Source organism: Gymnogyps californianus, chromosome 5 (assembly GCF_018139145.2).
Source record: "Gymnogyps californianus isolate 813 chromosome 5, ASM1813914v2, whole genome shotgun sequence".
In the NCBI taxonomy this organism is placed as follows: Eukaryota; Metazoa; Chordata; class Aves; order Accipitriformes; family Cathartidae; genus Gymnogyps; species Gymnogyps californianus.
In genome coordinates this window covers 35690613-35716456 of record NC_059475.1, presented here as the reverse complement: position 1 = coordinate 35716456, position 25844 = coordinate 35690613, and the positions used below count along the sequence as shown (strand labels likewise).

Genomic DNA, 25844 nt, shown 5'->3' with positions numbered 1-25844 from the left:
TTCCCTGAAGGCTTCACAATGGACTTGTAGTTTACATCAGCTAGACATCAAAAGCAACACAGAAAAGTTTGCTTGCTATATTCAAGGTTAATTAAAAAAAAAAATTATAAAATGCTAAAAAAAGGAAAGAAACAGACTTAAAAACTAAAGTTATCACCTTGCTTTACACACAAATATAATAAGCCCTAACAAAGAAGCTCTGTCAGGCTAGTGACATCAGCTCTTATCAAAGCCACCTGGCAGTTCTTATTTAAGACTATTTTCAGCTGCTTTTTAAACTATTCAGTCTGAAATTTTCCATGTCAATTGTCTGCTTCAGGTAGTTGTTCCTCACCTTCCCCTCACCACCACCTTTTAAAAAACAGTCAGAGAATGGCTGGAACATTTTTCTACCATAGAAGGACCTGGGAAAAAAGCCCTTGTAAGCTCTTCCTTTGAAAAACTGTAACCACTTTCCTGCCCTGAATCAGTAACTTGAAATCAGGCTGGACAACGTTTTTGTATGAGAGGTACACTCGGCTCATTATGTCAAAAATCTGACCTGACTTAGCCAAGCTACAAGCTTCTAGAAATCAGAGTTTGTATGTATTTTTTGGCAAGATCTGCTGGAGCTTAACAACCAATCACCAAACAGTCCATCCTCATTGACCTTCTGTATGTCATCTCAATGTGCAAGGCAACTGAATTAAGTTTCCTCTAACCTCTGGTTATGAGTGAAGAGCCAGTTTATCACTGTAAGAGAAGTCTGCATTTAACAGGCATTAGGTACAACACTGAACAAGAAGTGTCATCTTGCATATTTCAGCAACCTCACCTATGCCAATATCCCTACCATAGTTGAAAACAGTGGCCTGTCACTTCATACTGTTGGGTAACTGAGTAGAATTTAGGGTATACCAACAGAGCGTGTGGAGGGGAGATGGAGAAAACAGCTTGTAGTTGAGACTAGAACTGGAAGCTTGAAATAATAAACTGGGATTGACTAGACAATGAAAGAAACTAAAAGGAATGTAAGAAGATGTGGTAGTGGATGAGAGAAAAATTAAGCCAAATGAACAATCCCAGGCAGAACAATTCAGAACTGGGGAATCACCGGAACTGGATAGAGCAAGGGACAGAACATATCTGACAGAGCTGGATTTTAGTGAATATACGTGGAAGGGAGCTGGCTCACAACAAAAGACTGAGAAAAGACCCACCACCAGGAATCAGAAACATAGACAAGAAAAATCAACAGAAGCAAAGGAGAGTGAGAAGAATTAGTAGGCAGGCAAAGGCTGACAGCAGAGAGACAAGGTGCAGTCAGAGACAGTCTGGGACTAGTCTGGCCTAAATATTTGATTGAAAAGACAGAATCAGTGCTGCACTGGAGATTGGCTTGAGGCAGGGACAAGCTGGAAGTATAGGCAAAAAACTAAAAAAAGTGTGTGTCTTCAGAAGCTATTGAAAAACGTAAAATAAAATACCCTAAAGACTTATCATCCTCTGCAAATATCTGCAAACCTCTTCCTCCCCTCTCAGAAAAAATACCCCACTTTACTACTGATAAAAATACAGTACAACAACCCATAACTCTGTTACTTTCTTAATTCAAGCAACAGTAATGTTCATGTACTAGATTTAAAAGCTCCAATCCTGCTAATTATTGACATGACACCCATATCACAGAATATTAATCTTCTCATTTTGCTATTTTTTGGTTGATTTTAACTAGAAAATTACATGTAGAAGGACATTTACAAAATATTAAACAAATACCAAGCTTGAAATTTTAATTCCTTGGATGTCAGGAATTCCTCCATTTAAGTTTGTCTGCTAACATTAATTCTGTCTTTATTACTACATTATCCCAAACTATTTTTTCTACCTTATCTCATTCAATTAACAGGATATTTTCTGGGAATAAATCCAAGTAGTATCTTGAAGGATGGCACTTTCTTTAAGACCCTGCTTTCAATATTATGGAACCTAAATGTTACATAGGAGAACAGGTTTTTAATCTGAGCTTTTGCCAAAGGATTCTTAACTGGCTGCATTAATTACATTGTTGTGTATTAATAGTAAATTGCAAGACCTTTCTAAGCTTTTGCATTCATGAAAAAAGGCACTTTAACTCCATTCCCTCTCCAGTACTCCCCTAACTGCTTGTTGCAATTTAATTGGATCAATTGTGCAACTTCAGAATGCTAAATAGCAATATACTAACAGAAGTCAAAATTATCAAATAAAGCAGAGATGCAAGCTTCTTCTCAGACCACTAGAAATAAAGATGACTGCATTCTCAGTTTTCACACATAGGCCAAATAAACCATACAAAGAAACCCCCAGACACACACTGCTTTTTATGTGACTCCAAGAAATCTGCATTATTGTTTAGAAGGTACTTTTTTCTTCCTCTGAAAGAAAGTACCTTATTTCATTGCTGTTTATCAGTTTATTTTAATGTCAAGAACAGTCACAATATATCCTAAAATAAAGCACTCTTTAAATGAAAGATTTAGAATTAGTAACTAGTAAGAATACTAACTAACAAGAATTTAATTGTAGGCATTAAGAGAATCTACAGAGTAAAATAAATGGGTTGGTAATAACTGTATTGGAGTATAACTTACCAAAAATACAAATTAGTAGAAATACATAGTATTTCCTTATAGCCTCAGTTCAAAAGTACTATTCATCAGAACATTTTAAAGACATTCTGAAGGCTAAGTATAAAGTTAGAGATATTAAAGTTTGTTTTAAAAAGCTGAACCATGGCAACATGCAGCTCAGGGTAGGTCTCTTGACTTAACAAGTTTTGAGTTGTGATATCTACTACTTTGCTCCCCAGGCTACGTTACCTATCCAGCTCTGAGGTCCATACCAGGTATCTTGATTCCAACACTGTTTACCATGCAACATACCATTCAGAGAAGTCAATACACATCTCATGATCCTATGATTAAAATTGGCAATTTAGGCCCAATTCTGCAATGTTCATGCAAAACTGAACTTCAGAAATTGATTCTGGCACAGAGAAAGAAAACTCCGGTCCTTGTTTCTTTACCGTAGATAATTTCTAACTTACCCCTCCAAGCTGTGGCTGAAAAATCCAATTATTTAGATTTGAGAGATTTCAGAGCTTCCAAGTTGCTCAAAAAAACCCCATCATACATTGTTTGCAGCTTTTTACCGAATGCTATTCCAACACAATGGCACATCAAGAGTTTCTAAAATAATTTTAGGTAACTTTTTTTTGTGCAACTGCCCATACTATTCATGTATAGCTAAAAAAAATAGGATCTAGTACAGCCTATTCCTCCACCTCCTCCTTCTATTATCTCCTTTAAAGAGGGGAAAACAACTGATCTTTATTTTCAAGGAGAGTAACACTTGCTATTCATGCACACATCTGTACAGTGCTGATTACAAATCTTTGTCGAAACAACAGCAAGCAGCTGCTTGACTGCTTTGCTGTGTTTAGTCATACTAGCAACCTTTTTTGTTTTCTGGAAAGCAACCCAATGACCGAGACTGGTAAGAAATATCATCGTCAGCAAGAATAGGCTCAAAGTAAGTGGAAGCTGCACACACTCAGACCCATATATAATTTCACGAACAGGCTATAAATGCAGCAGCCCTCTTTCACTCCCCAGCTGCCATGGCTCAGTGCAGCCTGTATGCTATAAGGCTGCTCCCATGGAGACTTCGAACACTCCTAAATACATCAATGGCAGACTTACTGAGGTAGATAAGAATGGTATTCTAGGGTCCTGTTTCATCATCAAGGACAATAGCCAGAAAAGTAGTAACGTTTCAAAATGCAAAACTAAAAAACTATCTGTAGAGTAGAAAATGTTTACCTGCTGAGCTAAGCAAAACACTGAAGTCTGTTCCTCTCTGTGATTCCCCACGTTCACTCTGTCCCTCTTTTTCTGTATCCTCATAGCGGCTCCAGTTGGACAAAATCTTTCTTCTTGAATAGCTTTTCAGTTCTTCCTTCTCTTCTTCCTCTCGTGATTCAGTATAATCATCCTCCTCTACCTGTGACATTTAAATGGACAGTTAAGCCATTGCAACTCAATAGCATTTGGTCTGTATTTAAACAGTCATTCATACAAACAACTCCAACCACAGAATTAAAACCCAGAAAGACAAATCAGCCTGGATCCCCGTCAAAGTTTTAGATCAGGTGGTACCATCTTCCTGAACTGTATGTAATTCATCAATAGTATAATTAAAAGCACCTAGTGAAGCTTCAGTTCTTACAGGGGTTAAGCAGTGACACTGATACAAGTTCCACTGGTTTCCCTCCTATTCTGGAAGCCCATAATGAACACTTCCTTCCTGAAACTGAGAGCAATGTGTAGGGAGCAGAACTAAGAATTTAATCACAGTATCTCTGTCCAAGTGTTGCAGTGATACAGATGATAACTGAAAGAACTGATGTTTGTAGAGCAGAATAGGAAAAAGATAACATAACAAATGCTGCAGAAAAACATCCGGAAAGGGTGATCTATGTAAGAATTTCCATTAATTAATAATAATTAATCAAATGAATTTCCTTCACGAAAGCCATTTTACAGAAATACACATGGAAAAATTAAATAGACTGCTGGCAGTCAATCTACTAGCCCAAACTCTTAAAAAGCTCTAGGGTCAAAAGGAGAACTCATTGCAGACTCAGCTTAAGATGCAAGCAAAATAGGCATTTGCCACAAGTACTCAACAGCCATGGAAAACTCTCCCCTCCCTTGAATCCTCTACATCAACAGAGCTCTCCTCTCCCAGAACTTGGGGTTCAGCTGGAATGACTATCGGTTCACAAACAGAAAGATTTGGTTCCTGGAGGAAGGAGCTCTCAACAGGCAAGAGGAAAACTGAAAGCAACCAGAAAAGTTCTGTACAAAGATACCTTCTGCAGAGGTCTAAAGCTCTGAAGAGGTGGAGTAAGGGAGTCAAGAGAGAAGACATCCCCACCATGTCTGCTCCCAAACATTCCTGCTGACAGCTCCACTCTCTCTTCTCTCCTTTACTCCATCTCTCCTTTCACAAATCACAGCGTGCTGCTGCCATAAGATTAAATTTCACTGTCCCAACAATAAGTACATTCTTCACGACCAGGGCAGTGAAATTCACGTTTATCTACACTGCTGTAAAGCTTAAAGCCATCTCCATTCAGCATAAAATAATTTAAAAAGCAAGCTGTCTTTTGGTAAGTCATTATATATCCATAAGCCAAAACACTCTTACAGCTCACCATCAGACGCTGGCTTTAAGGAGGACCTTGGCTTTGATAGTTTAAACCAAGTGTAATCCTGAAATAAATGTGAAGAGCAATTATTTGTTTAAAAAAAGCCCTTGTAAGTGAAGAGCTGCAACATCTCGTGCAGAAAGATTACTAAAATCTCTAGTAGTTACTGTGTTTCTAAAACTACATTAGGGGTTTTTTAAGCACATACTGTGGACTTACATACTGGTACAACATTGGACAACCTGGTGAAAACAACTGCACAAAGCCACTATCAGGAACAAACCACCATCACTTCATTAACTTGGTTATAATCAATGAGTTACTTTCATAGCTCAAGAAAGGACATAGAGCAATGGAACACATGTTTTAGATTGACTTTAGAAATCCATCATGAAGAAGGCTTAACTACTCCTTAGAAAATTTTGTAGTTACATTTTGGCTCAGCTAGACAAGGACAAACTGAGATTTTCCTGTCCATTTAGTATCCAGTTATGCAACAGAAAAACCTCTAACACCACCAAATAAATCCCCATTGCACACCAAATACTATATTTATAGTATATGCAAGTACATCATCATAAAAAGAAGACTCACACACACAAAAAAGTAGGAAGCAGCAGTTTGTAGACAGTGGAGCATGACTACTCCTTAGCTCTGAAAATATATTAAAAATGACCAAAAGTAGCAGTGAAGCCTGTTTCATGGCTTTCACACAAATGTCCACCTAAAGGCAAAGCATCTTCAAACACGATCGTGAGAGTTTAGATTCTCCCATGTTTGATGTCTTAAAAATGACTGCCCAACATATCATACAAGTAGCAAAATCAGACCTAGAATAATGACTTCCCATGAGAAATAATCCACCAATCTTCATAAACAAGCTTCTTTCAGCACTGTTTGAGAGATCTAGTTAGGAACAGCATGAAGGAATGGTAAAATCATCAAAGAGCTTAAAAACAGATTAAAAGCTGTCATAATTATACAAATATATTCCCAGTTGTCAAACAGCTGACAAGAAGGAAAATATTCTGTGCATTCTCACTAGTTCTGTGCAATTTTTAGGTAAATTCTCCTTTCTTTCTATTCATCAGATAAATACACTAAAATGGCTGTTGTGGACAAACGGTTGTTTGCGTGAGCAAGGGGATGCAGTCACAACTCTGTATTACTGGGGACTGATCCAGAGCTATAGTTTCCACAGAATAAAGGCCAAATCCACTTATATCAAGATAAGAATCAACTTATTTCTCATCTGTTCTTCTCCTATAAATTGAATGATTTGCTATACTGAAGCAAACCTAGTAAAACTCAGTGCCCAAAATAACTTGAAGTTGATTCAATTCACAAGTCAAAGCAAGAATAGTGCTACACAGATAGATCTGTGTTGTACTTTGTTTTTGTTTTTAAGAAAAGATCAGAATCACCTTAGGCAACTATGACATTATATATAATTACTTACTATAGACCTGTTTAAAGGATTCACTCCTTTCAGCTGTCAACATAAACAAAGCAGGAGTATCACCTTCTTATTTTAACAAGCTTCCAGTAAACTAATATGGATTCAAATGTTTTCTCTTAAACTGGACTAAATTCATTTTCACATTCTGTTATTAGCTATGTTATACAACACACCTCAAGGAAATTTCGTTTCTTAGAAGTAAAATTAACTTGAACTTTAAGAAATAAACCACAAATTCTCAGGAGTGTTAATAGCAGTTGTGCAGCCTGGTTCCCCAAGTACTGTCCTGAGGTTTACTTTTGAAATGAGTAAACTTCAAATACAAACCTGCTTACATTTCCAATAAATATTTAACGGAAAATTTTACATGATGCACTGCCGTGCTACAAGATAAAACTGCAAATAATCACATTTGAATATTCAACACTCAAACAACTTAAAGATGCTTTTTCACCATTAAAATTATCAAATACATAAAAAAAACCTGATCAGTGAAGCTTCAGAAAATAATTTGCTTCTACCATCTCACAAGAGACAGCTACCATCTAAAGTAACATAGAAACACATAAATATAAATCTCCATTACTTTCCTCTTAGCTGCCTATTCAGGTAGACTATATGCTGCTACCATTGTCATCATACCTTACTGAAAATCAGTCTTAATCAGTACAGAGCAAACATCTGTCCTATGTGTAATGAAATAAAATAACTTCCCTCCTGCCCCATCCTCAAATAACAAATGATACAAGCTGAAACAAATTCTAGAAGCCAACTCAAATATAACCTTTACAACAGTATTACTCAGGTAAGGAGAAAAACTTATGCCTTTAAACAGTATTGAACTACATCTACACATTATTGCTCAGTGCTATAATGCACCGTGATACCACAGGAGGTATAATATTTATCTGCCGTGCCTCTGTTTCAGATAGTATTACATGCATTACCATTTGCACATTTCATTGTAATTTTGAAAGTGGGGAAAGTATGCAAAAGCCCAGTTGAACAAAACCAGGAAACCTTCAGGCTGTTTTGCATATCAGAAGAACAAAAAAAACATACACAGTGTTCTGCCTAAACACTAAGTTTATCAAAGTCGTTCCAACAACAGTGAAAAAGTCAAGCTCCCCTGCAGAGGAGCTTGCACGATTTGCGGTCTTCCGCCAAGGAATGTATTTTCATCCTTTACAGAGCCTATGACTCCGCTTTCCTTCTGAAGGAAAGCAAAATGCATAGCACACGATGCCAATCTACAGTCTCTACCACAGCAAAAGGATATTTTAGTACACTCTCCTTTATACACTAATTTTGCATACAGGGTTAAGGACGGTATGGTATTGAGAAAAAATAGGAAAGCAGGCTTTCTGTTTGACTTCTCTTACAGACAAGAACATGTTGATGCACATGGTTCAGGAATGAAGGTGTCAAAATGAAGTAAACATTGTTCTGAACAGGCAATTTCCCCTGGGGTCATCCTTCTGCACTTCCCCGGAACCCAGAGTGGTTTAGATCAAACCAAGGCTGAAGTACACAATGGAGAAAGTGCAACAGTGACCTCTTACATCCTGCTTCAGTTACTCAACCACTCTTCACTGTAAGTGCAGTCAGTCCTAGCATGTTAAGCACACGTGTGCAAACACTCAACAAGAATTGTTGAGCTCACAGCCCTTCAAAAAAAACTAAAAGTGCATTAAAAGTCAGAGCTTCCATTAAGACTTTCTTGTTACTGTAACTTCTGTATTACTGTTCTGAATGTTACACCTCTCAAAAACATACACATTTCCTTAATCTTTTCCATTCTTTATTAGGGACACTTACCTACAATACCCCAGATATCTTATATATCCACAGAGTCCACAATAAATATTTAGCCAGTGCCATGCATGGACACTTGCATGTTCATGGACAGTGATAACCACCGTCTACTCCCTACCTTTGCTGCTCTCCCAACCAGCAACAGCATACACCAATTCCTTGAGTAAACGTCTGTCTTGATTCCTTCTTCCCTTCTTGGAAACTGCTGTAAGGCTGTGGCTAAGTGCGCTGACATTCAGGCTTATCTGTCTCAATCCCAATTTCTCTTCTCATCAGGGGAAAAGGCTAGCAAGACAAAATGAAAATATCCTATGCGTTGAATCTGACCTAGACTATCAGCTGCATCATGAATGGGCATATATGTTTTCCTCACTTGTATTTAAAATAGTAAGGTGTCTGTGCAGAGACGATTTCTCCTTTCCTCGTCATCCCAATTTGAGCAGAATCTGTTACAGTCAAATTCTCACAGATGGAACTTGTAAGTCATAGGGTCAAAAAACCATATATAATTAAGCAACAAAGCAGTTCACAATCTCTACACTTTAAATTGTTTCGCAGAATAAAAGTCTGTAGACAGAGGCTTGTATGAGTGACAATAAGTAAGGTAGCTTGGCTGATATTAACTACTGCGTGGTTCCTCTAGGCAGACGTAAGTGGAAATGTGGAAGACTTACAGTTACACTTTAATGACTTAAATTGCTCTTGGAAAGACGTACCTGCTTTTAATTTCATGGTTCAAAGTTATTGCTGGTGTAACTAAACAGGAGCAATGAGATTACACCAGGAATTATCTTAGCACAATATGAATACAACACAATCTCAAAAAGATTTCATTTTTTTTTGTAACAGTGCTCATTAAATGCACTTTTTTTACCTTAAATCCAGAAAGGTACAGGAGAATCCCCTGACAGCTTAATTTTCTCTATCACAATGATTGATAGGCTTATACCTTATGATAGTTATATATAGTATAATAATCTTCAAAAAAGTTGTTCTGATTTTCCACATTTACCTAATTACAACCCCTAGATATATGTCCCTCTTCTATGTCTTGTAAGTAATTAGAGATTTATCAACATTAAATCTAAAGTTGGCAAAGGAATACATTATCTGATTCATTGTGGTGGAAATTTAATGGGCACTGTAAAATACAAACTGTATAGTATATTAAAGAAAAACATATTCAGAATTATGGCAAATGAAAGCAGAACTTCATTTTTGAACGCATTTCTTAGATTAATGCTTTTATTTTACAAAAGACAAAGTACTAGTGCAATTTTATCGATACTGATGCAAGTTTGTAGGTGTTTAGAATCAAGATGTCCTTACCTACAAGAAATAATACAGAATGTCATCTTTATGAAGTTACCTAGACACACGGCTGAAATTCAATGACAGAATTTGAAATGCAATTCACAATGATATAGACAAACAGAAATTTAGTTTTAAAAAAAAAATTTAAAAAATACCAATAGTGAATTAACAAGGTAAACATGTCTGTCAGTATATTATATACATACTCCACTATCTGGGAAAACCCCATGAAGCATGCCAACACACTGTTCCATCTACCTAGGAATATTAATGATAAATTTCTGTACAGAGAAAAAAGAGCAAGTTAGAACAATATAAACAGATCAGTACAAAGTAAGAGTGGAATACAATCCCCCAAACTATTCTTATTTAGTACTCTTAATCCAGATTTTAGAAAAGTAAATGAAAGATAAGATTTGTAAACTTCCCTGAAAAGTAAGATTTCCCTAATGCAGTGATACCATAAGATACCATAGCTTCTTTCAGAGACAGAAAAGAATATTTTGTAATAATACTCAGCAACACCTGCCAAAAACTGAGCTGTTAGCTTATCTACACTGAATTGTTTTCAATAGACATCATATTCACTAGCCTGACCACAATAACAATGAAAAAGTAAATATAATAATCTTGTCCACCAAATTATTTTGCTTCAAAGTTCCTGCTTATTCTATCCATGAGATGCAAATAATTGGAACTGATTAAAAACTTCAAATGAAAGAGACTGTTTTCTCATTACTGTTTAACTGAAAAAAACCACCTCTAAAAATATTCTTTGCACTCAGTAAAGTTATAACATGATCAAGCGCCAGGAGGCTACAAGTCGTACTTCATCTTTCTCACAGATCATTATTAATATTTCCACAAGCTATAGCCATATTTTGTATGAATCTTATGCCTCACTGAATTGGAACAACAGCTTCTATTAGGAGCTAAATCTGTCCTTTAGACTCACTGAGCCAGGAAAAAAAAAAAAGCCCCACAGGCAAACAGTGTGGTTGTTTTGTTTGTAACTACTGAATTAAATGGCAGACTATCTTCCCTTTCGAAGAACTAGAAAAGAATCCATAAATTCTGATGCTCACTTTCCACTGCTGTCTCAGAAACACTTCTGTAACCTGCTAACACATGATTAGCTGCATGGTCCTTCAAATGGGTGGCTTACAGGGGCAAAACGAACCAACCTCTACTGCACACCGCTGGAGTTTTGTACTGCAGCTTCTAAAGAGCCAGTTTGAAAACTGTTGACTCATAGATAAAATAAACTTAATAACCATGCAATGTATGTTCACAGGAAGAAAGTCTCAAAAGCTCTATTCTTTAACATTAGAAGTAGACTTGGGAACTTGGTAAAGCCTGTCAAGTAAGTATTTATTTTGGAAACTGCGTATTTCAAGACTTCGCTCATTAGATACAGATTTTCCAAACTACAAAGCCACCAGCTAAAATTTAGATTAAAAATTTAGATTACTCATTTAGATTAAAACTCCAAACTGAAGGATATTTGATGGTGTATGTTCTGAGAACGGTATCATTATAAATTCAGCACTCATTCTGCACTAATTGGGAAACTCAGCAGAGAATCAACAAGCTGCGTTAACTGTAGTAGTCCTTTGCCTCCCTTCCCCAAGGCTGAGCCATGCTGTGAGCAAAGAGCCTGTAGGAAGCTTGTCCAGCTGCTGTCTATAGATAAAGAGACTGTTGATTTTCTAAACTTGCTAAGCCAATACATTTCCACCAACAGAAAATCAACTGTATTTTTTCTTTAATTCAGTGGAAATGATTATATGAAAGTTACTGGCAACTATGCAAACTCATCAAGCAATTTATACAAAATTGTCACATGGACCTGCACAAAACCTGGCAGCTCTATTACTTTCAAATTGACAGTAACTTTAGGAAGCTGAATGTTTTTCTTACAAACATTCAGTCAAAAATATGAGTGCAAACATAAAATAGGAGCCTCTGTCTTAACAGAAATAACAGGTTTCAAGAAAACCTTACAAAGTAAGTATAGTGCCACAAAGGTTATAGCATTTTCAGTTAGATTACTGATCGTTCTTATGTATAGGCTGTATTTGCCAAAGTCAGGGGGTTTATATATTGCATACATATGGATCCACATATGTGAATGTTGCATGTCATATTCTAAAACCAAATTATACTTAGTATTCTGGATAGGTTAAGGAAAATTTCTACAGAAAGTTATTTGTTCTTACCAAATCTGCCGTTCCTAAATAGAAGTATCCTGAGCTGCATTAGAGATTGACTGTATTCAGAAATTGATTCAATTCTTACGTGTTAATGTCACAGTATTATAGACTAATCCAAGCTGAAAGGGATTGCAAGAGGTCATCTTGTCCAACCACCTACTCAAAAGAAGGTCAAAACTGAAATCAGACCAAGCAGGTTGGGGCTTTGTCTGCTCAGAGTCTGAAAATCTCCAATAGTATACCTAATTCTTAGTGTTTCATTTTGTTGTTTTATTCTAGCGCTTCTAAAATTGGTAAAGCAGTTGTATTAACAGCTTCAACAATGACTTCTAAAGAACACACATGAGGAGTTCTGTAACATCAAGGAATCAAAGTTTATTGAGGGTATATATTCACCTCAACAGGTCAATAACAGACTTTTTAGAGGATATTGCTATTTTGCTAGTCTTCATGAGTCAATGAGTAAGACAGCCTCTCTCAGTAAACATATCTGTTATAAACTGATATGTATTGAAAAGCTTTGTACTTCTGCAACCATATCAATGATAAAGTAAAAGTATGACAAATTACATAAAAAGCTCACTCAAAGCAGCATCCATCTGCAGAACATAGAAAAATTTGAGTCTTGATCCTAACCCACAAAGATTATTTCATAAACTTAACAAAGTCTGCTCAAAAGAGTGAAGTTTAGAGAACACCTCAGTTCTACAGACAAGTCTAATGTTTATTTAACACCCCCTACATGCACAGAGTTTTAGAACAAAACCAACACAAATCCAGCAACTCTCTACCAAGACCAAAACCAACATATTGAAGAAGCTTCAGGGTTTCTCATGCAAGGAAAAATATGTGACAAAGTTTCTCAATAGTTCAATTTTTTGCCAAAAGGGGGGGGGACGGACCCCACCAAAACCCAACCTTTCAAAAGATTTCAGCTGTGCTATATTAAGAATGAAAACAGTTCTCCAAAACTTATGTTGCACTTGAATAGCAAGATAACTATTTCCTACCTTTAAATTCATAAACATTTGATAATATTTAGTACCAAGTTAAAAGTTTAGGGTTTTTAAAATGCATCTGTTTTGTAAAAAAGAAAGCACATAAGAGGTAAGACATTATTTTTCTATGGATTTCAAAACATTAAAATAACTAGTGATATTCACCCACACTGTTATATTTTCCACTGGCACAGCATTAAAGAAGAAAAAATTCAGAAAGACACCAAACAGAACAGTATTCTTTGAAACTGTACACCTAAACTGGCAGAAAAATAATCAACAGTTTTCTTCTCTTTCCTACTGTTAACCTTCTGCCAGCTTCAGTTCTGTATCAGTTCACAGGAGAATCAGACAAGCACAAATAATGGTTAGATAGGCTGGAAGCATGCCATAAAACATGGGATCTGGGAAGTAGGTCCTTCCTTCATATCTGGCAGCAGTTATCCACTAGATTGGCTAAGTGTACTGGTAAGACATATCCTTGGCTTTGATTTCCTCCAACGTTAAACTTGTTCTTCTAAAGCCAATTTTGTTTCCTCTTTCCATTAAAGACTTGCAGATTCTTCATTACTATTCCTGTTCCACGTAATACACATGGACACACAGGTGTTCTTTGTCAAATTCACATATTTTTAAAATAAAAATTTAAAAAAGATACTTTGCTACAAATATTTATGTTGATTGGTAAAACGTTCAACATGAACTTTGGAACATTTGCAACTGTTTTTAGTCCCCTTTTTCAGTTACTTCTTTAAGATAGTCACTGAGATGTGTAATGCATCATTTTAGAGGTTCAGTATACAAGTATTCATGTTTGGTTCACAGTGGGAAATTCTATCTTGAATTTAAATAAAAACACCCAACATCTGTCACTTTTTCAGATCAGCTATCAAATAGTAACAGCACATTGCAAACACAAAGATATTCACATAATGAAAATTAAAGCTGTAAAAGGAGACACTCTACTACTCTGAAACCTGAAAAAGGTACTATATAGGAAATTCAAAAGGACAGCATTCTTGCTTTCCTCCCCCCTTTCACTATGTCTGCAACACTGTCAGTAGCATAGTCCCTAAGGTTTTCATCTTTCATTACTAATATACTGCCATTTCCTAATCATAATTTCACATGCTACTGAAAAACCTTCACATCTCTACTACCCTTCTATCAACAAACTGGCAGATCCAGCCATCATGCACTTTCGAAATTAAGTTGCATTATTACATTTGTGGTGTGGCATGATGAAGCAGTAAGACTGTAGTTACAAATAGCCTCATTTGATGATATTTTCAGAAAGAGGGGCCAAAAGGAGATAATTTTTAGGACCAATAAACAGCCATATAGTAAATCAATGAACAATAAATTATATAAAAGATACTAAGAATAAAAAGCCGATTGCCTAACATGCAAACAAAATGCGTAACTATAAAGCTGAATGCAAAACCACATATCAAGGAACAAGCAAGCAGGATATATATATTGAATGACACTGATTAAGAAAAAGAATCGAGTCACACTAGACAAAATAACCACATATTACAGCAATCCTACATCAAAAAGATACTATCCTCAATTCCCAGGGTTTTAAACAGCATTTCTGAGACCAATACTGAAATTAATTTCTTTCTTTAGATGGTGGAAAAACAGAAAAGACAGAGAGTACTAACTTGATAAACAGACACCAAAACTCTTCTTCTTCCTTGTCTTTTCAATGAGAAATATATGGGCTGGTCAGTGAGGCAGCCCAGTTTTTCTTCTTTCCATTTTCATAGATGTCTACAAACCACACAGTCAACATAGTGATGCAAGGAAAGAGGAAATGAGCAAAAAAGTAATTTATCAAGGATACGCCTCCAAACTTAGAGATTGCAATCCCTGCCTCATAATCAAGGCAGGATTTCCCTGAAAGCATACCCAAGCAGCGCAAAAAAGTGGCCACTCACACCCTCCGTTATCAACTTTCCTTGTGCAAGCCAGGAGCCTCCTTCCTAGCACAAACTCAGCAAAAAGGAGGAAATAATCAGCTGGAGTTCCCTCAGGCCCCATGCAATGTGCTGTCCCATAATGCAGCAAAATACTGCCAAACATCTGATTTGTGGTGGGTTTGGCTCCAAGAGAGATAGGCTTGTGTTGAATCCACGTGCCCTGTAATTCAAAATATAGCTGTATGATGGATAATGTGTCTCTATGATGCTCCTCCAAAACAAAAGGCAGCAACACACGACACCCCCCGTTTTCAAGCTCTTTTAGTAGTATAGCTCAGAGACGGTATAGGTAGTAGTATAGCTCCCAGAGCAGTATGTCCTCCAACTGCTATACTATAGTTTGAGAATTAATGATGAACATGTTTGGGGATTCTGTCTATATATCAAAATATCAACACAGCACTGATAAAAAAGATGTAGAGACATCACACTGTCCTGACTCAGGTAAGTCAGAAGAAGAATTTTATACCACCAATGTGTGGCATGCTGTTGGTCTCAAAGCAGTCACCCACTGCAGGCAACAGAAATATGAGAATTTATCAAAAACCTCCAACAACTACATCACCACTGTACACTTTTGACAGAAACACAAAACTTTCTCCAGCAAAAATCGTTCTGTTTGTCCTGAAATGACCTGAGAATAGATGGGGACTGGGGCATAGGAGAGGGGAGTGCCAAAACAAAGCATCTCAAAGAGATAGTGTAAATAAATACAATCCATGTTTATTCAGCTACTGCAGAACTACAGCATTTTATCCAGAAAGTGGAAATAAATTAAATTCCCCTCTCTGCACAAATGCATTTCAAGTCGCATCTTCCACAACCCATAAGAACACAGTGACACCACATACTCTGAAATGGGTGATCTAGCCTGTTTTCTCAGCCAGACCTGTTCTACTTTGTACAGCAACTGGACATTCCTGCCAGGAGAACTCGAGAAGCTGGTGGCCTATGCCCAACCACCACACACACACAAAAAAAAGGAACAAAAAACCCATAACACTTCATGTCATTCTTTCTTTCATTCCTGCTCTATCCTTATGACAATATCATATTTTTACATAAAGTACAAAGGGACTGAAAAAAAGGAATTGAGGGAAATCCAGTTCAAAAAGTATTTAAAGTCCAATGGCAGGTCACTTATCTGAGAAGTGAAAAAAACTTGACTGCACTTTGCCTTTGAAACTGGGGAGAAAACAGACCACAGTTTGAACTTGTTCCTTTTCTCCACATTCTCCAAATCCTTCACTTAATTACTCATTGTAGATTGAAATCTTTTCATCGTGCACTCTCAGTATCTAAAATAGGCTCTGTGTGTCCACTGACTGCCTTTTTACAAAAAAGCATCAGTGCTAATGGCTCTGTAACCTCATGCACAATCTATTTTTAATCTAAACTGGCAGACGCAAGGATGATTTTGCTATATATTTTGAGAGAGTTGAAAATCATACATTATTTCATTAAGAGACTTTTTTTGTGCATCATAAACAGCATTTTCAGTGGCTAGCAAAGGATACAATAAGGTAAGAAAATAAACAATTATTATTGATAAGTGCACCAGTCGGCTTTGCTGTCTCACTGAAAATAATTAAACCACTTTTCATTATACTTCCTCCTTCAGGGTTTTACATAATTTAGATAAAATTTTTTCCCCTTCCAATTATTCAACAGAAAACAAGCATTTGTAAAAGTCACTTAATTGCAATTCTTGGCAGCCAGCTTAGACAAGTCAGTATAGGTATTTGCAAATCCTTTTGCTTTTATGCTTTATTTTTTTCCAGACTACACCTAATGAAATGCAAAGACAAAAAAAAAAAATCTTTATATTTAGTATTTTGTGCATTGCACTTTATGATTTTTCAACAGTATTAATAAGATTAAATAGTATTGCCAAATGTTAAATCTATTCCATCATTAGCGACACACATGACAGAGTAAGTTAAAAATTATTTCTTCAAAAGTATTAATGGGGATGAGGTCATACACATATGTTTGTATGTTCACAGCCTTCTCATACTGGCATATTTACCTATTGATGAATTTGCAGTGAGCCTCCAGTGATTTTTAAGCATTGCCTCTCATTAACAGAAACAATTTACTTCCTTATTGCTCACTTAGACATCATAGCTCTTCCAGTAAAAGTTCAAGTTTCTCTTATAAACCATTTTTTCAACTTGAGGGAAAAAGGGAAAAGCTAATGTGTTGGGGTTTTTTTTTTCCTTTAGACTAAGGAAGGAAGAGCCTCGAGAGAGGTTCTTTCATGAAAAGAGAAAAAATATCCCTGCAAAAAGTAATCCTCTTCACTAGTTTGCTCTATTGGTGACCTTTAGAGAGATCTACCAAAGCTAAAGAGAAGCTTAATTAGCAGAAAGGGCAGCTGAGAGAACAGGTAGCATGAAGAAAAAAGCTTTTAGTCTTTATTGTACAGGACGAGAATTTTTGAAAGAGGGATGAAATCCTAAGACTGCTTCATAAATGTTGGATACTGGAACTCATCACTTTGGGTTAGCTAAAGATAGAATTAGCCAAGAGAGACATCCTATTCTGAAACCTACATTTTGCATAACAGGAATGATGCTGCAGTTAAAGGGAAAAACATCTCATGAAGCACACAAGAAAGAGACTTGTTCTTGAAGTTTTTACATAAAACTGTTACTGCTCCAATGCTCTCAAAGTATGGTTCTAGAAGCTGTCTTACTAACTTCAATAGCAAAAATTACTTCTCTCCCCTTCATTTTTAAAATGTTTTATGGGTAATTCAAACAGATCAGTCATGTGACTGTGAACTATAGTCCTCTACAATATGTAACTTGTAGATAAAGACCGTAACCAAAGTTTCCTCCCCAAAAAGCATCATTGCAGTTGCAGAAAACCAACCTGAAATAACAGAAGAAAAAAAGTCTAGATCCTGACAAGTTCTTATGTTCAAACCTATTTACAGCTGAAGAAAAAAACATGACTCCTATCTAGACAAAACATCTGTAAAAAGCCTATCATTAAACAAAGCTCAAATAATTCTACACAAACAGATGTAAACCTATCAAGTGCTCATTAAAAACTCCACTATGCATTGTATCTCCATGTTTATTCTGTGACTGTCAGCCTCTTGAGAGGCTCAAGAAGCAGTAACGTTGTTTCAGTTTTAAATCATCTTTATGAAATTGTTTTATAACTACACCAGGGTGGTATAGTACCATGGATGTTTTCAAATATCTGTCTTTGCATTAACTCAAAAAAACCCCTTTGTTATTTGTACATAAAATCTGAATGCAACTTACTGCAGACATTTTAGAGATCACCACTCAAAGCTCAGACACCCCTTCCTCATTCATATCCAACTTTTTTTTGGAGGGGAGCCGTGGGGAAATCCTCTGAAAGATATTTTTCCAAATAGGCTTAAGGAATGTGCTTCCCTAAACCCAACATGCAACATGAGACAAAGTAGTGAAGAATCATTGTCTGAAGTCCTCAACGCCCTAACGCCATACTTACAAAAACAAGATGTTAAAATGTCATTTTATTTTGCCATTGGTCTAGAGTATAATTCTGAAAAGAGCTACTGCACAATGATGCTCTGATCCTGCAGTTAACACTACTGTGAAGAAGCTCTAAGAATCATTTAGAACTTGCTGAAAGTACAAACACATCCAAATTACCAACAAGGTAAAGGAGGACTGGGCTGTACTTGTTGGGGTGCACTATGATCCCAGGATTTTATGTGCACATCACATCTTTACCTGCAAGAGTTTGCACTGGTTGCCAGCCCTAGGTGCACACAGAACACTAACTGCAGGAGAACTTTGCATCCATTTTGCAGTGGTGAGCTCTGGACAGTGCTCAACCGTCTAGACAACTGATGGACAACTTCAGCTGTGGTTCCATCAGGAGGGAAAGCACTTTGAGTCCACCAGTGTTACACTCAAGTGTATCCCACAAGGCAAATTTGCACCAGAAAACCCATCCTTGACAGTAACTCCAATTAAGTACAAAGAGCCATGCCAAAAATGCTGAAGGAACTAACTTTTCTCATTAGCACCATTCATTTTTGATTTTTACCTCTACAAATAGATTTTACGTTGAGACAATAATCTTTTAACACCCTTGCTAACAATTAGGGTGGAGTGGAAGGAAAAGAAGTAAGGAGTATGGGATCATTTGAGCTTCTGTTGCTTCCATGGGCGTGCCACCTACTGTTACAAATGAACAGGAATATAATAAGCCAGCAAAGTCAGCAAAGCAGCATAACCTGAGTAATACAGCCTGAAACAGAATAGAGAAGGGGTGGGGGGAACCACCAAAAAACAAACCGTTAGTTTGTCAGGCAATCAGAAAAAGCTCAAAGCCTCACAACATGCCAGTGACAGAGCAGTAGCCTAGGAAGAGCTGTGGCCCAGAATCATCACTGTTCTCTACAAGACAGAGATCCTGGCTATTCCAGGGTTAAAGAGAGAGTCTGTACAGTCTGTAACTGTATGGTTCTCCTCTGGGAAAAGTGAAGCAGGAATAGAAACAGGACCTTGAGGCAAGGTTCTCACACACGCCAGCAGATTTACAGGTTTTACCAGCAGGATGTATTACTAAGTCTACCTGCAGAAGAGTTAAAGCCTTATCTAAAAAAAAAAATAATGAAAAACCACATGCACATAAAAATACAGAGGAACCACATACATGAAAAAGAACAGTGGGAAATGGACCCCCTCTATGCCTTACCATAGAACACCGAATCACACAGGCTTGAAATCCTTTGATTATGAAAACCTGTAAGAAATATTGCTCTGTACTTTTTATAAGGCTCTAAATCACCACTAAATCAATAATCAGCAATTTTTTGTTTCTTTAAAATATATTGAAACCTTCTGATAGCTACGAAAGGCTGTGCAGCAGCATTAGACTGGCTGGAAACCCATAACAGGGCTCCTGAAACTACCCAGTTACTTTTGTGAGGAAAACAGCAGTACTGTACGGAATAATTTTTTAATCAAATTTCATCACTTCTATAAATTTGTTTGTTCTTCAGCATAAATACCTACTATCTCTCACTTGACGTACTCATACAAAACCCTGTATGATGTTCTCTGGGACCAACGACTCATCCCAGTAGCACAACAAGATTTTTAGCTCAGAATTACTAAGTGTTCCCTTCCTACAAATAACTTTCCTTCAGAGTTGTGTTTGGAACAAATACCCAGTCGCAAGTCCTAATAATTCACACGTATGTGTGATTTTCACACGTTCCGCTGTACGTTCAGAAAACCTCACCCAGAGAGGAGAAAAACATTCCCACCCCATGACGTGCACACATCCTTACTCTTCATCACTTGATCGAGGCACTTTCCCTGCCCGAGGAAGCGCGGCTGTGCCGTACGGCAGCGCGGCGAGCGACCAGCGCTAACGGGCAAGCTGCCTGCCCCACCTACTGGTCACTACCAGCATTGTTTCATCGCCACAATGCATTTTAAGATGGATTCTTAAATCCCTGGTTTTAGTTCTTCCCTAAATTCTAAAATGTTTAGTTAAATACGACGGGAAGTTCTTGGGAGAGCTTCTCCAATATTCTAAGGTGTTATCATTTTACATTTCCTCTGAATAAAATCCACTCCATTTTATGGGATAATTAAATCTAAATAAGGTAACGATTGAAAGTTGTGTTTCATACAATTAACAAAATATGGAGCCGATAAAGTTATTTGTTTAAGCTAGCAAATTTTCGGGACAACCTGTTTGAAAGTTAGCAAATTACTATCCCAGACACTTGAGGGAAAAAAAGGGGAACAAAAGCATTTAAGCAGGTGAGGACAGAAATGCACAGCCATCCAAACTATAAAAAACCCAAGCTCTTTCCAAGGAAGTTACCAAAAAAAAACCCAAGTCAGACATGAAGCTGTTATGCAGCAATGATGCTGCATGTTCACCTGTGCAATGGGATGCTTTCAGTACAAGCGTCTCAAGTTAAATCAGCACAGCAGTTGGTAAAATACGATGAAGGAATAACAATAAATATCACTAAACCATTCCACGCTAAACAATCAGGGATTATTACGAAACATTGCAGTCCCCAGCGCTGTGAAAAGCAGGTTTCTCTATTGTCTAGAAACTGAAAAGAATAAATTAACTTTGGCTGGATAAAAAGCATTTATCTTTTTCCTGTGTAAATGTAGTTGTGTTATATTTGACTTTGAATTACACCTTACTGCAGGTTGTTTCTCCCATTTGTTGAGACTGTGTTCTGTGCTCCACCCTCCTGCCTACCCTTCCAGTTTAGCACTGTCTGCGAATATAGCACTGTATATTTTACTCCATCAGAATTATTAATAGAAATACTGAACATGAGCAGATACAGAATGATGCCTTGCAGAATCCCATTTAACAAACACCAGTTTGACACTGAACCAACCCTAAAGAAGTTTCCAACCACTTGTTCACACACTTTTCAAGAGGCTTAATCTAAATCAATGCACTCAAAATAAAATAATCCACACTTCATGCTCAATCAGTTAGTGTCTCTTCACCCCTCATCACAGTAGAGAAATTCCTGAGAAGGGAAGCTCTTCACACCTCATTAGTAATTAAGTACAGCTCACAAATTGATGTACATTAATCTAAATAAGTTTTTTCCTAGTTGCTTTTGAGAACATTAACTTAAAATGTCAAAAGATTTATTGTGTTCAAGATCCAGAAATCTATTCTTCTGCTATCTGCACAAGCTCTGTTACAGTGCTCTAAAGGAAATCAAATGTATCTGTATTTGAAAAACCCAAGCTTTTGTTACCGTGCCTGTGAACAGATTGCTTTTTGCAGTTGCTGAGACTGTAAAGATTTAGCTCATACTAATTAGGAAAAATTTATCTGATGCTGACAGCATTAAATGTTCTCTTAGATCAGTTCTACATGTGCAGGGACCACAAGAATGAAGATATAATAGCCACTAAATAAATGTGATGTCATCTCGAAACTAACGATAAGTAAGAAAGACTGCACTAAAATCGGCTTGTTAACCTCCATTCTTTAACAGTAAAATGTTTGCTGCAACCAATGCCCAAAGCCAGAAAAGGAACATTGAAACAGACCTGCCAATTCCAACTGCACTGAAGTAATAGCATGCATCACATGCACGCTCAGTGTATCACTGAAAAGAAAGTTGAAAGAATACTTCGTAAATTGCAAATGTAATAAACATAAAGGACAAAAGAAAGTCTCCCTGAAACAGCCACATAAGGATGTGGTCAAGGACCATCAAAATAAAACCCAGTATCATGTCCACAATTTCAGAAAGTTGTTTTCATTTTAATAGATTATATTTCATAGAGAGAGGAATTTAAAAATTCTGACAGTACATAAAATATGAATTCTGAGCAAGTTAGAGGAGTTAGAATAAAAGTGGGAGATAATATTGGGCCAATGTCAATCAGACCTTTTACTTTAAGCATTATAAGTCCACATTATTTTACTAAAAATGAATAATTGCAAATGTGTTCTATTTATTTCACATAGAATAGATGAATTAAAGCAAACAGAAACAACAAAAAATTATTCAAGATGACAGATCTACAAAGAAATCTGCCATTTGGTAAACCAGCTGGTCATAATTAGACTCGGATTCATTTTTGAAGGGAGGACACAATCTTCAGTAATCAAGCCAGTTAAATCAACATGCACACTAGTTACAAAAAGACCTAACAAGTGCAAGATCCTTTTTCCTCTTCACAAGGAATAAGAACACTTTTCCTCACGGTTTCTAAACCAATTCCATGTTTGAGAGAGGCGGCACCTTGTTTCAAGAGCCGGAGCTGGGGAGTTCCTCAGAGAGCTATCTCCTCTTAAAGAGGAGATAAGCTTCAAGCTTATCTTTAAGCTCTCTTAAAGCTTTCATCTTTAAGACTCTGATCCACAGCTGGATCTTACCATGCAGAGCATGAGTAAGTCAATTATTTATAAAGAAATAGCACCCTGATCTCCTTCTAGATTGGCACCCAGCAGAGGAGGGGAGAACTGACTCAGCAAGTACTGGGTCTTGACAGGCTTTGCAAGTAGCACAGCTGATCACCCGTTACTAAAAACATAGAATTACAGTACACTTACAGTAGTGTAAAACATGTAAAGTGGTGTCCAGCCTTCACTGGTCCACAAAAAACTGTGAACCAAATGTGCCACCACTACACTTTCTTCTCCCTCTTGTACAGGTCAGAAATAACGTCCTCTTGTAGCTTCAAACACAAGCTTAGGAACCATTAACTTAAAACATCCAAAACACAAAATTTGAAGATGAATAGTGGTTTTAAATTAATGCAATTGACTAAGAAATATTGCTGCCAAAATATTATGCAATTTAATGCCAATTTTTACTTCGCTGTAAAAATTAAGTATTTCCAAGAGTTTTTAATGAAGTTTGGTGTTATTAACACTCTTATTACACTTTACTGAATCCATTCACCTATAATTTTACTTGCATTTTACTGCTCTGTCCATAGCAGGCTCAACAAATCCAAATCCAGTTACTTTAATACAATTTGATGTAGATTTTGTCATAAAGCTTTCATAATTGAAGACACAATAAAGAAGAAATTTCTCAGGCAACAACTAAAGCTCCAGCAATAAAGACTTACTTAAATATCAAGCTTAGTAGCAATAGTTTTATAAACAAATGGGGTATAAACAAGTAAAATTATAAATTTAGCATAGATTTAAAACTACAGAAGAACCTAGACTTAAAATTATTTTCAGGAAATAATACCAAGTCATCTAAATCCTGATTATACAATGCTAGAATGATCCCAATCTAGTAGGAAAATTCCTCCAAAATGCCAAGCTGACACCAGCAGTGTGGAAATGCAGAGTGTAATCCACCACAATTTTTAGCCTAGAAAGCAAAAGGGCTAGAATTGTCCTTGGAAATCCTATATATTACAAAACTACAGTGTTCTTAGCCTCCCTTCTCCAGGGAATTTCAAGGCCCATTTGAAAAAAAGAAAGGAGATTTTCAGAGAAGACTCCTGCTTCTCAGCACATAGTAAGGAAACTGATGTGATAAGACCACTGACTTTCCCCGTATTATTACCTGGCTCTCCAGGTTTGCAATTTACATATCACCACTTGAGAAGATCTGACCCCTGCTGCTGAAAGACAGCGGGGTCTCCTCTCACACAAACTGCTTACTCTGAGCCAAGCACCCTCTCACTGAGCTGGTGCACTTGTGTAAAACAAGTCACTTTGCTGAACAGAGCAAACACTAAGGAAGTGGGAATAAAAGGGGGTAATTTCCTGACAGGTAAGAGCTGAATCTGTTCAGAAAACATGGTCTAGCACACATCAAAGACAGTACAAGGGAGCTTGTCTGACCGTGCAGATGGAAGAAAGAAGAGGAAGGAGGAGGTCCTCCCTGTTTCAGAAGCGGTAAATTATGAGATTGGCTCAGAGGTCACACTAGACTTCAGCAGCTGCAGGCTGGCACAGCTGTTGATGCTATGGCTGGATTGCTGGAAGCCAGTTCTGTCCAAGCTGCTAAACACAAGATTAATGGCAGGTGTGCTAAGAGACCATACAGTGCTTAATATCAAAAGCCTCCAGTGCAGGAAGAGCATTACAGTTAAACACTCTTTCAGTAGAGTTCTGGGAAAATTTTAGCTATTGCTTCACTTTTAAAGACCCAACCCATATTAGCCTTGGTCAAAAATAAATGAAGTCACTGTGCTAGACTAAGATGAAAAGCATATCAAAGTCAATAACACAGTGATCAGGCAAAACATATTGTAAGCTGTCCCAAAAGAAAATTTTTTAACTGCTTCCTGAAATACTTCAAACAACAATCCAGACAAAAACGCATACGTATAACATGATTCCCTTCCTGAGTGCACCTTTTAAATTATGAAGCGGGTCCGGCTGGGTCAACAGTACCAGAGAGAACACAGATATAAATGTATTTCAACTCAGTAAGAAATGGTTGAATGACTTGAAAAAAAACAGTGCAGGATAGAAGTTTCCTCAGCTAATACAGGTGCTGAATTTTCCCCCTATGCCTCTGTGACTTATGAAGGAGCACTATTGTTTCACATCCAGAATCCAAACCTGTCTACACACATCAGTATGAACTCAGCAATTTATATCGCTTACAAGTGAAATTACCAACCAGCGCTCTAGGTAACAGTACCAATCCAGCTGCATCTTTTATCTCCCCAAAACACAAGTGCTAAAATGTATCTAAATACAACGACAAGAGGGATGAATACTTTACATTTTTTAAATCCACCAGCAAATGGGCATTCTAATATAGATAAAACACTAGCTGGGTCCAATTGAAGCCATGGCATCATAAAAGTCAAAGTGAATCTAATCAACGTGATGCTAAAAATGGGGTAGCAGCTGGTCCATCTACATTAGGACTCCCAGTGCTGCCAGCACCAATCAGTATTAGGTCGTCATTGTAATCTTTTTGCCAATCCAAGGACAACCATGATTTCTATGTTGCAACAATGCTAACGGAAGCAAGACAATCTGAATGTAGTACTGTCAAAGCATTTATAAATGGAAACTGTTTTTAAAGGCACAGTGTTGATTCATACCACGGTGGGTTGTAGAAAACATTTTAACATCTCCACAGGAAATTGAAGGTGTACTTGTGGTACACTTAGGCATGTCTGTGCTACTTTTAATCTGCTAAAACAATTTATAATTGGTCAAAGCACAACCATCAACTTGCATTAATGACAAATACGTGTTCCAGTGAATCACAGATACTGATTCTGTAAGATGAGCTATGTTACCATATCTTCATTGCTAGTACCACAGGCTGGGCAAGACACACACTCATTTCAACTTCTGATCAACTGTGCA

At 37.0% G+C, this 25844-nt stretch overlaps 1 protein-coding gene across 1 annotated transcript in view; it reads right to left on the bottom strand.

The window, feature by feature from the left end:
* Positions 1–25844, bottom strand: part of AVEN (apoptosis and caspase activation inhibitor) — a 101181-nt gene that overhangs the window by 74616 nt on the left and 721 nt on the right. Inside the window, exon 2 of the mRNA XM_050897082.1 lies at positions 3843–4023. Coding sequence (XP_050753039.1) covers positions 3843–4023 — 181 coding nt within the window. The remainder of the gene's footprint in view (positions 1–3842; positions 4024–25844) is intronic.